The sequence below is a fragment of the Phascolarctos cinereus genome, unplaced genomic scaffold (genome assembly GCF_003287225.1).
Source record: "Phascolarctos cinereus isolate Bilbo 61053 unplaced genomic scaffold, phaCin_HiC Scaffold_726;HRSCAF=1367, whole genome shotgun sequence".
NCBI lineage: Eukaryota > Metazoa > Chordata > Mammalia > Diprotodontia > Phascolarctidae > Phascolarctos > Phascolarctos cinereus.
The window spans coordinates 82,240,735-82,258,249 of NW_027556098.1; the positions used below are offsets into that span (position 1 = coordinate 82,240,735).

Consider the following 17,515-nt stretch of genomic DNA (forward strand, 5'->3'; position numbering starts at 1 on the left):
CCAATTCCAAAGGATTCATGGTGAAAAAACCGCTATCCACATCCAAAGAAAGAACTGATGGGAGTCTGAATGCAGAGTGAGCATACTATGTTTCACTCTATTTTTTAGTGGGGTGGTTTTTTTTTTTGTCTGTGTTTTCTTTCACAACATAACTAATGTGGAAATGTTCTGCCAGTTGGGAGAGAGGGAGAGAATTTGGGACTCAAAAAAAATGTTAAAAATTGTTTTTACATGTAATTGGGGAAAAAATAAAATACTATTTTTTAAAAAGTGACCACCTTACGTACTACCTGAAATTTCTCACTTCATTTCCTTTATATGACTGAAAATCTATTAATTAAAATAAAACTTTGGGGAGATGCACAGATCATTTAGTCAACAAGACACTTCTTGGTTCCCCAGGCTTTAAGATTCAGCTCAAAGTTTCTTCAATAAACCTAGGTAACAGTAAGTGATCAGTTTCCTCAACTTAAAATGTGATATAATGATAGCATCTACCTCCACCTACCTCCCAGGGCTGTTGTGAGGAGCTAATGAGAAAACATCAGCAAAACACTTAGCACATACTAGGTGCTATATAAATGTCAGCTATTTTTATAATTATAATATGACAGTAATAAGTATTATGTATAATTTCCCATTTATCATTTCCAGTTTATATCTTACTCCAGATACTTCTCCTGATTCCTTGAAACTTGCTAAACTAGCATCTTCTTCCCACTGTCCAAGGTCCCTATTTTAGCTTAGTAGAATCTATGTTTTGACAAAGATAACTGATGGAGACTAGGTCCTAAAAAGTAAGGCCTAAAAGGGTAAATATGAGAAGCAACATAGTATACTGGATAGAAAACTGGCTTCTGGTCAGGAAGTTAGGAAAAGCTAAGCTCAAGGTCCATTTCTGACACACTCTGGCTGTGTGACCTTAAGACACAATCTCTCAGGCTTCTTGGCTATTCTATAAGACTATTCAGTTGGCAAAGGAGGTGCCAGCATGCATTGGTAGGGGGAATTTTCTCCCTTAGGAGTTACCGATGTCAATGAATTCATACAATCTAGTCACCACCATCCCCCAGAAGTCTCAAATAGGTTTCCAGAGTGCCAAGTGGAAATGTCACGTGGGGTACCTAATGAATCAGTTCAAGTAGCTGTAATGTGATGGATAAAATAACGTTCTCAGAATCTGGATGAGCTGGGTTTAAGTTCCAACTCTAACATATACTATCAATGTGGCTCTGGCCAAACTCCTATAATAATGATGATGATGATGATGATGATGATGATGATGATGATGATAGCTAAATTTCATTTAGTGCTTACGATGTGCCAGGCACTGTGTTAAGAGCTTTATAATTATTATCTCATTGATCCTTAATGTTTCAATGCCCCAGGCAACTTTCTAAGACTCTAAGTTTAGATCAGTACCTGCTCTGTAAAGGAAGTTTCCTCACTGGAAGATCCCCATACCAAGGGGATAGTTCTGGTACATAAACAAACAAAACTTAGTTTTTGATCTGAATCTAAGCTGCTTGATTAGATGAGGCCCCTTGGGTGTTCCGCACTGACTCTACATCCCATTCAAAGAAAAAAGGATACAATTCCATGTATGAGGGAACACATACAATTTCCTTTGAGAATTCCACAGGACAATAAAGCCGGCTAAGTTGTTCTTCATAGAGAGTCAAGGCTTCAGTCAAATTGATACAGTTCCCCTGAAAAACAAAATGAGATGATGCTACTCAAAAGTTCCTACTCACAGAGCATCCACAGAGCCTAAGAGACCTGACAAAGAAAGAAAAGTCTATGTTCAGGCTAAAATTCCATCTAAAAGAAATAAATCTTATTGTTATCTTTTGTTTTCATAGTGCCTAAATTTCTTGTCTCTCCTAGCTCCCAAATGGGCCAGGGGGGTGGCAAGAGCGAGAAGGAGGAGAACCTAGCACACCATCTGAAAATATATGCAGTACCCATACCCATGACCTCCCACCTCTACATAGGAAGGGGCCAGAGAGAGTAATGGGAGGAAAGAGAATTTCTTTTATTTCTTCTTGAGACTATGCTTGTTCTCGGTAATTTCGCAACATTCATTTTTAATTATTTTGTGGGTACTGTTTTGTTATAGTCACTTTGTATATTGTTCTTGTCTCTGTTTACTTTGCATCAAATTGTGTCTTTCCATACTACTTTAATCTTATTTTACATTTATAGTATAGTAATATTCCATTATAAAGCTCCATTTCTAAAAGGGAAAAAAAGCCTTCAGTACTTTATTACAAATGGCATTAGATTCCATTTAAAGAATGAAACTGTCAGCTTCACAATCTTCCAATTCACTTACCAATCCATCTCACATGGTTACAACATAAATAACAATGAAGCAGCCCACATAAATCCAGATGCTAAAACTTCTCATTAGTAAAAGATTCACTGCATCAATAACAATTATAACATTCATTTCCTGTATTTTGTTACACATAATTGTGATTTTTCTATCAAGACTATGTAAGTGCTGTAAAAGTAGTTTCCCTTATCTTCAAAATTACTTCAACTTCCATGGTTCTAGTTGATTAGTCACCCTCCCATTTAAATTTTAAAAATAATTCATTCTGCCTTATTAGTTGGATCAGAAGGCAGCCTCTGAGGTCTTTATTATAGTTAAAGCTTTATTTAAAATTTTACCCCAAAATGGTAAGCCTAATGATAACCCCCCACACACAAAAAAATCCTCCCTTGATCATTTTTCTTGAGAACTCAAAGACCGATTCTACTACTCTGTGTGAGTATATATCTATAACTACACACACACCCCTTCAAAATTTGTTGTGACTGGACAGTACTGACACAGTGAATGCATCATTAATAATACATTAGCACCAGAGGGGTTTGACAACTTTATCAGTATTATTATGAGATGTAGAGGGGAGGTATAGACCTATGATTTGATTGAAACCAAGCCTTAGAATATTGTCTGGGGGTACTGAGAGGTTAAACTACTATTCATGGTCACAGAACCACTCTGTGTGTGTCAAGAGACAAAACTTAAACACAGATGTTCCAAACTCTGACTTATACCACAACATCTTTATTATATCTCCATAATAGTAGTAAAAAAAACCCAATTATTAAACATTCCCTTGTTTTTGTTCAAAGAAATGGTGACATTTACCTAAAACATAACTAGACCTACTCCATTAGGTCTAATACGGAATAGTCTTCAGAAATTTTTCCCACCAAAGTTTTGTTTCAGAAGAAGTTCTCAAAAAAAAAAATGCAGTTCTCTCCCCTAAAAGCTAAAAAGTTTCACAGAAGCCAGTCATGATTTTATAGTTCTCAGGAAGATTAATGCACTGAATAAGCATAGTAATATTCTAAGTATGTTCAAGCCTTTTAGATGGAAGCTCTAACACTCAATTCTCATCTGTTCATTCCATATCTACAGAAAACCAATCAAGAATCCCAGGAAATAAGAGAACTAAGGTTCCATCTTCTTTATTTTGCATGACAATAAATACTTGTGACTGAGAAATTCCTTTCCTACCATTTACAGGACAGAATCTGATCACCCCCAAGGGAAATAAAACAAGGTTTTTACTGAAAAGTCAGCTAATTCAGATAGTCACAAATGTGTTAAGGAGACAATCTTAAACTGAGAAAAATAAAGTCCCTGACTGGTTATAATTCCTATTTTACCCTTTTCCATGTCTTACTGAAATTTCCATCTTTCAACCAAGGAGCTGGGAAAGAAAACTGAGATCACTAAGTGTTTACACTTCAGTGGGTCAGACGTTGGAAGCTGGTTGCAAGCAGTTTGTCTAAAAGAATGTTTTTTTAGATGACACAATTACTTTAACGTCCCATCATAACCTTCTGGGTTCTTAAGAATTAGGGGGTGGAAAAAAACCTTCTCTATTAAAAATGTTTATTCCCCTTAAAAAAACACAAACCTTCAACAACAGCTCAAAATATTTGAACTGCCCCCTCTGACAATGCTGCCGTTATTATTGGCTTTTTTTTTGGCGGGGGAGAGATCTGTACCTGTTATTTTATTCACAAGAACTCTCAATGTGAAAACCTTTTCCATGGATAAAGATCAGCAGATACCCAGTAAATCTGTCTTAAGAAGTTTCTGGGGGGCAGCGAGGCAGCACAGTGAACACTAGTCATGGAGTCAAGAGGACCTGATTTCAAAGCTGACCTCAGACCAGACACTTGACACTAGCTGTGTGACCCTGGGCAAGTCACTTAACCCCAATTGCCTCACAAAAAAAAAAAAACAGAAAGAAAGAAAGAAAGAAAAAGTTCCTAGAGTACCAAGAGTCCACTTGCCAATGGCAAGAGCCAAATGTATCAGGATCTGAAACTAGGTCTCTTTCACTTTGATGACATCTCTCCAATATCTATGTGATTAGGTCACAGAACAAAATATGAGGCAGATATTGTTAGATTAAGTTCATTTAAAAATAAACTCGTCACAGTCTTCCTAATACTTCAAGTCTTCAAAATAGGTTTGAAAATAGCTACAGTGGACAGACCAGGAAAGATTTCATCCTCAAGAAAAACTAAATGGTTTAATTTAGCCCAATCACACAAAATGACGTTATTTTTTAAGGTCTATTTGTTTAGTAACCTATTATCATCTGGAAGGCTTCAGTGGGTATTTGGCTCAACTGCCCTTTGCTAAACATATAATTTCATTTCAACATCAAGTTCACGGTGAGAGTACACAAACACCACATGTGTAATTTAAAATTCACAAATAGAAGATACTGCTGGGTGATTTTTAGAACATATCACCACTGTGGAAGTCATATAATGGTAATACAACTAAGGCACAGTAAACTAGTCTCTAAAGACCTGCTCTTGTCATCTTAAAATTCAATTTTTTTTGTAAAGGGCACATGGGAGTACTTCTTTGGAGTGACAATGTGGCAAGATATAGGAAGGAAATGGGAAAAGTGCTATTTTTTTCACATTGTCAAACACCCTAAAAAAACCCAAACCACTGTCACAAATCAGGGCCTATGAAAAAAGAAACAAGATACATTTTTTTTTCCCAAATCCACTCATTTTTCTCAGTACTCTATCAAAATAAGAAATACTATATTTTTCCTAGCTGTTAGGAAAGGAAATGCAGAGTATAAAAGGCAACGAAATTGGATCCACGTTCAAAAATCAAACCTCTGCCACCAACTTTCTACACAACGTTGGGCAATCTAATCGCCTACCTAGAAAATGAGGGAACTGGACATGATTTCTGAGGTCCCTTTCAACTCTATATCTATCACCTATGAATAGAGTTTCAGTCAAAAATAATCAATAAGCATATGGCAGGCACTGTGCTAATAATAAGAACAAGGGATGCAAAAAAAGGCCCGCAAGGAGGTCATGGTCTAATGGGGAAGACAACATGTAAACAATTATGTGCAAACAAGATATAAACAGAATAAATGGGAAATAATCAACACAGGGAAGGGATGAGCACATGAGAAAATCCAGGATTCTGCTGGGCAAATAATTCAAGAAGGTCAGGGACAGAAAGAAAGGTCTTACATATAATATTCAGTGCAGCATTCTGTTAGAGCAAATTAACTGACAGCAAAAATCAGTACCCATCAATTGGGGAGTGGTTGGACAAATATAATAGAATACTACTCTACTTTTAGGAAATGATGAAATTCAGAAAAACATGGGAGGACTTATAGGGAATGATGCATACTAAACCAAGGCAAAAAGAACTATACCGGACACTAAAAAAAAACAAAAACCCACAAATCTAAAATGAATAATATTTAACTGTTAAACACTAAAAACAGTTACATAATGATAAATGGTAATAAACATTTAGCTTTAGAGAACTAATAAGGAAATATATCCTTCCTCTTCTCAGTAGAAAACCGGGGGGCTATGAATGTGGAATATGGCATACACTGTCAGATGTAGCTGCTTTTGCTTTTTTACTTAAGGTTTTGTTTTGTTTTTTAATTACAAAGAAGGATTCAGTGGAGAGGGGAAATAATGTTGGTATAAAAACAAATTTTTTTAAAGATGCACATTTTTTTTAAAAGATCTGATCATTAAAAATAAAGTCACTACTCATGTGAAAATGTTTAATATGAATGCACATATGTAGAGCCTATATCAGACTGCATGCTGTCTTGGGGAGAAGAAAGGGGGGAATATTTAGAAGTCAAAAATCTTACTGAAGTGAATGGTGAAAACTAAAAACTAATTAATTTTTTAAAAAATAAAATCACTAGTAGTATTTTCAAGAAGGAGAAAAATACAGAACTACTTCAGTTTCCCATGACAGCATTTCCCAAACTTGGCCAAAAAGCAGATTTGGGATAGAAATATACTTAAAATAACACATAAGCACTATGTTCAAGGGAGGAAGAGAAGAGTATGAAATACCCCTTGGGATAAAAAAGGCCAAAAATTTTTTTGAATTAAAAGAATGTAAGTCAGTAAAGTTCTAGGACTTCCTGATCCTATGTTGAAACATAACTTTATGTGACTTCTCAAAGAAAAATTCACAGCAAGACTGGAGGTAAATCTTTTTTTTTTCTAAAGTAAGGCAATTGGGGTTAAGTGACTTGCCAAGGGTCACACAGCTAGTGTGTGTTATGTGTCTAAGGTCAAATTTGAACTCAGGTCCTCCTGACTCCACTGACTCCAGGGCCAGTACTCTATCCACTGCACCACCTAGCTGCCCCTGAGGATAAATCTTGATTCATGGTAAATCAAACTTCCTACCAGGGATGAGTCCAGCAATTAATACTACTCTGTTCATGACCACTTTAGGAGCAAGGCCAGGCAGGGCCTGACCAGAAGCTCCTGAGGGTTTTGACTAGCTTATCCATCTACTGATTGCTGAGGCAAATAGATTCTAAGAGAAGGGACATTCCAAACTGGGAGGGAGGGGGGGAGAGCATAAGTAGGAATATCATAGAATCATAGATTTATAACAGAAAGAGACCTTAGATCTAACCGCCCTCTCACTTTACAAATGAGAATGTTAAGGGACCCACGCAAGGCCACAGAAGTAGTAAGGGCATAAGCAGGAACTGAATCCAGATCCTGACTCCAAATCCATTGTTCATTTCACAAATATCATACTGCCTTCAAAACTCAGCTCAAGTCTTATCAAGCTTTTTTCCAATTACTCTGTGAACTTAGCGCACTCAAATACACTATAAAATGTCCTGCACTAATAAATACACTCACCTCTCCAACTACAATGCAAGGAAACAAGAAACAGACACTGGTCTGAAAAAAGAAACTGGTCTCTACTTCTTTTGAAGAAGAGGCAATACAGCATATGCCTGGTGGGGCGGGGTGGGGGTGGGGGGATGAGGGGGTGGGGAATGGGACTTCGAAGACCTGCATCAAAGACCTTACTTTAATACTTATTATTTGTATAAGTTTTAGGCAAATCACCCTGAGCCTGTAACTTGAACACACAATACATACACACCTTCCTCATCCAGCATACCCCACCTCTCCCAATGTATTAATTTTCTTGGCTTTCATGTCATATGGTTGGTCTGTACTGAGTTGCAGCCCACTAACACTCCCAGATTTTTCCCACATTAACAGCTATCCTACCTCTATCCAGTCTCCACTTCTAACTTCTACCATCTGGTTTCCAATAGGGTTGAAACCCTTGTAACTGTTGGAAATGTCCCTAACAACAAAGCCAAAGGACTCTGAGTGCTTCACCTGGTCTTAGTCTCCTCTCCTAACTTACCACTGATCTCCCAGTCACCTGAGACTGAAACCACAGAATCAAGTTGAGGGCACAATCCTCCCCCCTCCCCCAACACCTAGGTTCCAACACTTACATGGTCTGCCATCCATCTTCTCCTTTTACTCACCAAAATCCTAGTTCACGCCCCCATTTGCCTTTTACTTGGCTCCAAATATTTCAATTCCTTAATTTGGTCTCTATGAGTAGTACTCATCTACACCAATCCAAAGGACACACTTTGTCGTTCAGTCATGTCCAATTCTTTTATGACGCCATTTGGAGTTTTCTTGGCAAAGATAATGAAGTGGTTTGCCATTTCCTACTCCAACATACATACTAACATCTGATAAATCCTTCTTCAAGGATTTATCTGTTTCTGATTTTGAGCTACTGAGAGTGCCAAAAACTCTAATGACAAGAACTTTCTTTTCTGGATCTTCAGTAGCTATGGTGGTTGAGGATGTGGGGACCAAACAGTGGCCAAGTTGTAGCTTCCATAGAGTTGCTTCCCAAGATGATGTCTGTGAGGGCTGGGCTAGATGCAGGTCCATTCCTAGGGCATACCTACTTATCAGTAGCAATTAGCTAGTGCCTGGTGGTGATGGTGATGAAGATAACCTTAACCATATGTAACAGGGTTTTTACTCCCTTCAAGGACAGCTGTGCAGGTCAGCAATATGGTAGGTTAAGGGGACACTACTATTCCCAAGACTCTGGGGGGTTCAAATCCTAGTTGTTGAGAGTTCAAGATCCTAGGCTATCTCCATTGTGGTCTGAGAGGAGGAAGTGGTTGAGACCGAATCAGTCACCACAAGCTGTTAATCCAGGCTGGTCCTATCTGCACAGCAGCTGTTGGGGATGCTGGCCCCATTTCTCATAGTAACTGCTTCCCCAAATAACTACATGAACCGGGCTCGAAGCAGGATCAGTAGTTCTAGGGGGACTGGCATTCCTAGGGCTCTTGGGCTTACTTGCTCCTCTACATGAAGACAGCCAGGTGCTAAATCTTCTGCAGGAAACATTCTGCAGTCACTCTGCTTTGTTTGTATCATTACAGTGTTTGCATTTTTGTTCATCCTGGGTTGGTTTCTTTCTAAACATAACCTCATCCATTCTCTTCGCAGTACAGCAGCCCCAGTTTGCTGCTCCACTATTTTCAATGGCGGTATCCTCTAGAAACGGATGTAGAAAATTCTCAGGTGGTCCCTTTAAGGATGAAGGTCAGGAGCTACTAGAAACTATTAAAATCTGGTCATTTATAGAATTTTCTTAACAAATTACTTAATATTTACTTTTGGTCACTTTTTCTCCTTTCCTCTACAGAAACTGAGTGTGGAGCAAATACTCTTTTTTTTTCTTTTCCCGATTTGGAACTGACTTAAGAAACATCCTAAAAATATTTTTGACAAATACAACAGGCATATACTTGCTGGTTTTTTTGGTAGATGGCATGAACGTTCATTTTTCCAATGAAAACCTTCAAAATTTCCTATATCCCTGGGTATTTTTAAGAAGGCAGACTTGACATTATTTCGACAGTCACCAACTAAAGATCTCTTCTAGCCCTATTCAAACCCCTTACCGTATGATTTTATAATTATATAAAAACTGAAAATGAGTTTGCTCAAAGTTAGTACTTTCTTGAGAATAAACAGTATCAAACCCTGCATCTGTTGAGCAAAACCAGCCCTTAAAAAAAAAAAAGGGAACAGGAAGGCAATTCTCTAATACTAAGGTTCTTTGGTGTAGACAATTCGAAGGTGAGGTTATTTTCTCCTTTCCAGACAAGTAAATACTTCATTTTTTAAGTTTGCAAATATGAGACTAAATCAACAATTGCATCAACTTTAACTCAGCATTTCCAGAAGAATTCTGTTTTAGATTTTTGTCAACTGTGCATGGGCAGAGTACAATCTACAATACTTCTAATGATGAAAAGGAGTTTCCTAGAGAAAAATCATGATCACTGTTCTCCATCTGGTGGTACAAGATCATATTGCAGCCAAGGCTCAGCTTTCTTGTTCAATGTCACTTTGGGAAGCACTCAGCATCACTACTATGAAACAATGCAGGAAACTGTTCGCCTCCGCTTATTAATTCAGGATTTGTCATCACATAATTTAGGCTTCACTGACACCTACTGGCTATGTAACCCTGGGCGTACTACTTAATTTCTTAGTGGTCTAGGCAACTCTCAAGACTATACATGGCAGAGAAGATGTCTACCTCCATGGGTAGAGGGAGTCCCTACCAATGAAATCACAAGGCCAAGCCCTAGCTCTCCTTCTCTGTGTAAATATTGTAACCTCAGTGAGTATAATGAAAGTTCCTTATATCTACAGGGCCTAGAAAAATGTAGTAGATACTTAACACATATTTGTTGAATTTTTTTCTTGTCTGTGAAGGTTATACAGTCTTGCAGACAATTTCTGAAAATCTCCAGTGCCAAAAAATATCTATTTGCCTAGATTATTTTTTCTGCCAACATATTCCCTCACCAATCCCTTCTGTTTTTAATTTTTCTAAATCACTATAATAGGAAGAGCAACAAGCCTTCAAAGTCAAACCAGGTTTCAGTGCCATGAGAGGAATGTAGAATTCAATAATAGTCACAATGCTTAGCACATAGTTGCATGGCTTAATGCATTTTTATTTAATGACTGGATGAAATATTGGTAATTGCTAATGAAATGCTAATCAAAAAATAAAACAAAAAGAGCTAGCATTTATATAGAGCTCTCTAAGGTTTGTAAAATGCTAACTCAACGGATTTCTTATTAACAACTTAGTTGCCTTAGGGGGCAAAAAAAAAAAACCAAAACAACTTTGAGATAGGTGCTATTATTATCCCTCCCCACCCCCTTTGACAGATGAGGAAACTGAGGAACAGAAACGTTGAGTGACTTGCCTAGGGGTTATCCTAACTAGGGAATATCTGAGAGGAGATTCAAACTCACATCTTCCTGGCTGCAAGTCCTATTCCCTATCCACTGTATGGTCTGGCTGCCTTAGGGGTTCAGTGGACAGAACACAGGGCCTGGAGTCAAGAAAAATCTGGGTTCAAATTCAGTCTTTAACACTTACTAGCTATATGATCCGCTATTTGCCTCAGTTTTTTCATCTGTAAAATGAGGGTAATAGTAGCACCTACCTCCCAGGGTTGTTTTAAAGAGCAAATGAGATAAGAATTATAAATTGTAAAGCGCTTACTACAGCATCTAGCACATAGTAAGTGATATATATTAGCTATCACCACCATCATCATCAAACTGGAATAAAAGACCAGCAAAAATGTTAAGTAAAACAATAATCTAGTACTGCTTTCTTACAAAACTAAAGACACCGAAACTGGGGACTAGGGATCCCTAAGGTACCAAAAATGATAAAACAGCATCGTCTTAAAAAACAAGAGCACTAACTCCCACGAAACTGTGGATCAGACAGAGTTGGCATGCACAGAAATGCTACTGTTCTATCACATAAAAGAGAAAATTAATTTTTTCTGTCTCTAATTTCCAGGACCATTTCACAATTATATACTGCAATTATTTCTTAAATACACTAGATTCCAACCTCATGGAGGGAGGGGAGAATAAAGCAAAGCAGCATACCTGGGTAAAGTATTTTCCATCATGTTTCAAAACTTTCATTGAAAGGTCAAGGATCAGTCTGAGAAACTCCCACGTAGAATCTAGATATAAAAGTTAGAATAGAGTTATACAGCTTAATTTTTTTTAAATTTATCTTTTCATTAAATAAGTTTCTTGCTGTCTAAAAGCAACAAAAATCTCTTACAGAAGTCCACAGGACCATAATAAACTTTAGAGCGAGAACACTTTCAAGTAAATGGTTTCTAGACTTCTCAATTTGCAGAAGTGGTCACAGGGAAAAATCACTAGCTCTATTTGGGCTCACAAATGTAGTAAGAAGTGAGGCCACGAGCCATCCCCAGTAGGTAGAGCCCAAACTTGTTCTTTTCATTACAGCATTCAAAAACATACCATTACATACATAGCTGCCAACATGATTTTTCCTAAAGCACAGGTATAGCCTACTCCATAAACCAGTATCTGCTAAATTAATGTCTCAAGATTAAACATGATACTCCTTTGTTACTAAATCCTTTTACAACCTGGACACCCTCTCCCCCTTCTACTTCGCTATACATATCAGTCTCCTCCACACACTATACACTTTCCAGTTATGATGGACCTTCTTGCTGTTCCTCACACCCAATACTCCATCTAAAGACACCTCCATCTAAAGCCAGAACCTTTGCACTGGCTGTGACTCAGGCCTAGAACCCTCTTCCTCCTTCCCCTGGGACTCTCGGTAGCACTGGTTTCCTTCAGGTCTCAGCTCAAGTGCCCCTTTGTGCAGGAGAACTTTCATAGGTCCCTGGCCGCTTTGGAAGGCTACCTTGTTATCTATTCTATAGATACTTCTTTAGGTCCTGTTATCTCCCCCACCAAAATATAAATATAAAATATAAAATTTTTGTCTTTGTATGACAGTGTCTAATGTAGAGTCTGGCACACAAGGTGGTAGATCTATCTATGATCTGCCTATAAAAATATTTATATGTAATACACAGCACAAAATACATAATACAGCTCTCTGTATAAAGAGAGGAGAGAGAAAGAGCAAACTCTATGTGCCAGGTATTTGTGTGTGTGTGTGTGTGTGTGTGTCTGTATCTATGTCTGTATATATGTGTAATGATCTATAGATATCTCTAGGGAGAAAAATTTAAGTATTTTTATATGGCAGAAAATATATAATCAAGTATTTCTATGTATATAGGTAAGGAGAATGTCTCTAGAACCTATTATGTGCCAAGTATTGTTATGTGTGGATGTACAAATAGATAAAATACAGAAATATGCTATTTACATAGCACAAAATATATAATATATATCACTACATAGAGAATTGTATGTCTATGGATCTTATGTGCCAGGTGTTTTATGTGTGAATAAATGTGTATATATACTTTATGTGTGTGTGTGTGTGTGTATATATGTGTAGACAGATATTTATGTGTATATAGCACAAAATACATAATATATAATGAATATTTTTCTCTATACACATACATACAAATGTCACTTTCTGCACAAAGTACTAAGTGTGTGTTTGTATGTATGTACCCATCCATCCATCCATCCATCTACCTATCTATCTAATGCTTGATTACTACATGCATTAAATAAATATCTATTAAGTCCAAGAAAAGAAATGAGTAAAATACTAAATTTGTAGGATTTTAACTCATTGATTTCAGTCCTAGGTAACTTCAAATTTCAAGAGCCAGAAAGTACATAAGAGCCCCTTCAGCATGCAATCACTTAATAAATATTTGACAGTGATGCTCTTAAACAACACAGCTAAATGTTAGAAAGTTGGAGGTGAAAACCTCAAAAAAGAAATTTCTAATAACTCTTCTAAATATGATCTGATTGATGTGTCCATGTAGACAACAACCAATTCCCATCTCTTCCTATGAGATGAAGTAGTCTTGTCAAGTTTTCAAGACCTTTCTCTGTTACTAGTACTTAAAGACCTTACTCGGTTACTATTTCTCTATCACCATTCAAAGTACTAAGGCAGTCCCCATCTGTCATCCCTCCAAACCTTCCTATTCTTCTAATTAGCCATGTCCTCATGCAAGTCATGGTAGGCAATATACTATAGCAAGAATCAGTAAACTAGGGCCTACCACCCGCTTTTGTGCAGCCTACACAAGCTAGAATGATTTGCAATAAAACTTTATATAAAATTAGGCAGCAGGTTGTAGCACAACCCTGTGTACTATAGAAAATTTATACAATCATGCGAACTCTTTCCATCGCTCTTTTGGCTGAGTCTTTTGAGACTGTGATGCTGCCCAATTTGTAACCAAACAAAATTACCAAGGAAATGCTAATATTTAATTTTTTTTTTGGCATGGGCAAGGTGGTGCAATTTCCCAAAGGCTATCCCCTACCATCTCTCCTCATTATCTAGAGTGCTTCACCAACTGTTCATTATTAACATACGCCATGCTATGCTGAGTTTACCAAGTAACCATAATTTTCACTGAGGAAGCACTACACAATTCCAAGGCTTGATAATATCAAATGCAGTATAAAGGTCATCAGATTTGAAGAAACAGGCCTGGATTTAAATCTCAGCTCTGCTACTTGATACCCATATATCCTTGGGCTAGTCACAGCCTCTGGGTCTCAGTTTCCTCATCAAACCTCATATGAAGTAGTTGGGTTCCTTGTAACTCCAATTTTTATTGGCAACAAACAACTGAAGAACCACACCTTTATAAAAAATTCCTCTTCTATTTGGATTTTCCTTCTGTTATGTCTTATATAAGACAACTTTAGTGAGCTTCATCTCAAGTTTACGCCTTATTTGACGTTAATATTCAAAAGAATCACTGAACAAAGCTATTTAATAGTTTAGGTTGATATAAATACATCCACATACAAAAATACTGAAAAGATAATATTTCACCCAGAATCAACAGGCTGGAATAAAATTCTAACAGATTCCAATAAGTTGTTTATACAAAAACAAAACAATAGCTTAAATACCTAGTTTTGACAGAAGAATAGCTCAATATGCTTAAATGGGGAATGAATTTGAACAGGCACAGGTCAAGTACTGAACAGAATCAGCAAATAACTCCAGGTGATTAACAGGACCAAAATAACCTTGATTTCACTGTTCTATTCAAAGACTGTCAAATAATTGAAAATGACTAAGTGTTATAGCAAAGCTCATTTTATAGAAGAATCAGCAAAATTAAAACAAATGCCATAAGAAGCATCCTGGCCTACTCAAACTTAATCTTTAAGTAGTCCTACATTACGCCCATTTTAATTAAAATAACACTTATTTCTGCAAACAGTAATCACTAGCTACAAAATGTTAGGTCACAGAATATAAAAGGAACTTTAGCGAAACTCAGTGGAATTCACCTTCTTCTGGAGATGTGGAGATTGGAACAGCTGTCAGATCATTAATCACATAATCAAACATTCTCCCTTCTTTGGCATACCTCTTCAGTACTGGAATACAGTCTTCTATGAGAACCTTTAGGAGATTAAAACAACAACTTTTGGGTAAGCAAACACTTCTATAATACCGAATCTAAAACAGATATGACAGCATGACAATAAATTAAAGCATCATGTAAGACAACTAGTATAGTGTGATGAAAAGAATACTGGCCTCATTAGGAGACTTGACTTCTAGTACTGGCTAGGATATGGACCCAACAACAGACACTATTTGCCTAAGAGCCAGCGAAACTAAGCTCAGAGAGGCTTATCATCTGCTTGGCTAAAGAGGGAATTAACTCTGGAACACAGTCTCCCCAAATGTTAAAAAAAAAAAAGGCAGGCAGGGAGGATGGAGGGTATGACCTATATTGTTACAGGAAGTATCACCAGCAAAATCATGTGCTTAAAGCACTCAAGTGACCTTGAATGAGTCATTACAGTTCTCTAAGAGTTTCCTTATCAATAAAATGGGAATAAACATACTGCTTAGTTCATGGGTTTGTTCTGAGTAAAGCAAAAGAAATTAAAGGAATGAGAATATGCAATGAGGAAACAAAACTATCGCTCTACAACAGATGATATGATGATATACTTAGAAAATCCTAGAGAATCAACTAACAAACTATCTGAAATTATTTTAACTTTAGCAGATTGCAGGATACAAAATAAACCCACATAAATCATCAGCATTTTTATATATTACCAACAAGGTTCAGCAGCAAGAGGTAGAAAGAAATTCCATTTAAAGTAACTGTAGACAATATAAAATACTTTGGAGTTTACCTCCCAAGACAAACCCAGGAAGTTTATGAACACACCTATAAAACACTTCACACACAAATAGTCAGATCTGAACAACTAGAAAAATATTAACTGCTCATGGGTAGGCTGAGCCAATAATAAAAATGACAATTCTACCTAAATTAATCTATTTATTCAATGCCACACCAATCAAAAAATTATCTTATAGAGCTGGAAAAAATAACAAAATTCATCTGGAGGAACAAAAGCTCAAGGATATCAAGGGAATCAATGAAAAAAAAATTGCAGAAGAGGGTGTTCTAGGCTACCAGATCTCAAACAGTAAAGCAATAATATCAAAACAATCAGGTACTGCCTAAGAAATACGAGTGGTATATCAGTGGAATAGATTAGGTACAAACTGCATTATAGTAAATGACCATAGTAACCTAGTATATGATAAACACAAAGATGCAAGCTTTTGGAACAAAAACTCATTATTTGACAAAAGCTGCTGGGAAAACTGGAGAACAGTATGGCAGAAACTAGGTATAGAAGAACATTTCACACTGTAAACCAAGATAAGGTGAAAATAGGCACATAATTTATACAAAAAGGGTGGTAACACAAGCAAGTTAAGAGAGTATGGAATAGTTTATCTGTCAGATTTATGAATAACAGAAGAATTTAGGACCAAAGAAGATATAGAGAACATTACAAAATGTAAAAAAGATCATTTTGATTACATAAAGTTTGCAGAAACAAAACTAATGCAACTATAAGGAAAGCAGAAAATTGGGGGAAATATGACTATATTCATATAACTACAGTCGTATGAAAAAATGTTGTAAATTACTACTGATTAAAGAAATGCAAATTTTAAAAATTCTGAGGTACCACCTCACACATTTCAGAGCGGCTAATATGACAAAAAAGGAGAGGATGCGGAAAAACTGGTATACTAATGCGTTGTTGGTGGAGTTGTGAACTGATCCAACCATTCTGGAGAGTAATTTGGAACTATACCCAAAGGACTATAAAACTGTGCATATCCTTTGATCCAAAAATACCTCGGCTAGGTCTATGTCCCAAAGGCATCCAAGAAAAGGGAGAAGGACCCATTTGTACAAAATATGTATAGCAGCTCTTTTTGTGGTGGCTAAGAACTGGAAATCAAAGGGATGCCCAGCAGTTGGTGAATGCTTAAACAAGCTGTGGTATATAATTGTAATGGAATATTGTTGTGCTATAAAAAATGACAAGCAGGGTGATTTCAGAAAAACATGGAAAGACTTACAAGAGCTGATGCATAGTGAAGTGAACAGAACCAGGAGAGTGTTGTACACAGTAACAGCCACATTGTGAGATGACTTAACTTTGATAGACTTAGCTCTTCTCAGCAATGCAAGGATCTAAGACAATCTCAAAGGACTAATAATGAAACATTCTATCTGCCTCTAGAGAAAGAACTGATATTGACTGAATACACACTGAAGAATGCTATTTTTAATTTTCTTTTTCCTTTTATTTAAGTCTTCTTATATATACTAATATGAAAATGTTTTACAGGATTGCACATGTATAACCTGTGTCTGATTGCTTACTGTCTCAGGAAAGGGGAAAGGGATGAAAGGAGGAGAATTTGGAAATCAAAACTTTAAACCAATGTAATCAGATATGTTCCTTACTCCTCTACTTTTTTCTTTACAACTTCCTAAGTATCAAGTAATTTCTTACTACATACTGCAAGTTATCTTTTTAAATACAATTTCTTTGACCTACTAATACCATTTTATTTTACTAATTATTAGTTACTAATTAATTACTAATATTACTTATTATTTTACTAATAACATTTTACAGCCTCAGTATCTTTTACTTGTTTTGTAATTTCCTTTTAAATTGAATTGGATTTTAATGAGTAAAAAAAATTATTTCATTTCTCTATCAAAACTTTTATATGCAAAAGCAA

General features: G+C 36.5%; 1 protein-coding gene across 1 annotated transcript in view; it reads right to left on the reverse strand.

The window, feature by feature from the left end:
- Nucleotides 1-17,515, reverse strand: part of SMS (spermine synthase) — a 49,520-nt gene that overhangs the window by 6,349 nt on the left and 25,656 nt on the right. The window contains 3 exon segments of the mRNA XM_078146625.1: nt 1,594-1,709; nt 11,356-11,435; nt 14,719-14,833. Of these exon segments, the coding sequence (XP_078002751.1) occupies nt 1,594-1,709; nt 11,356-11,435; nt 14,719-14,833 (311 nt within the window).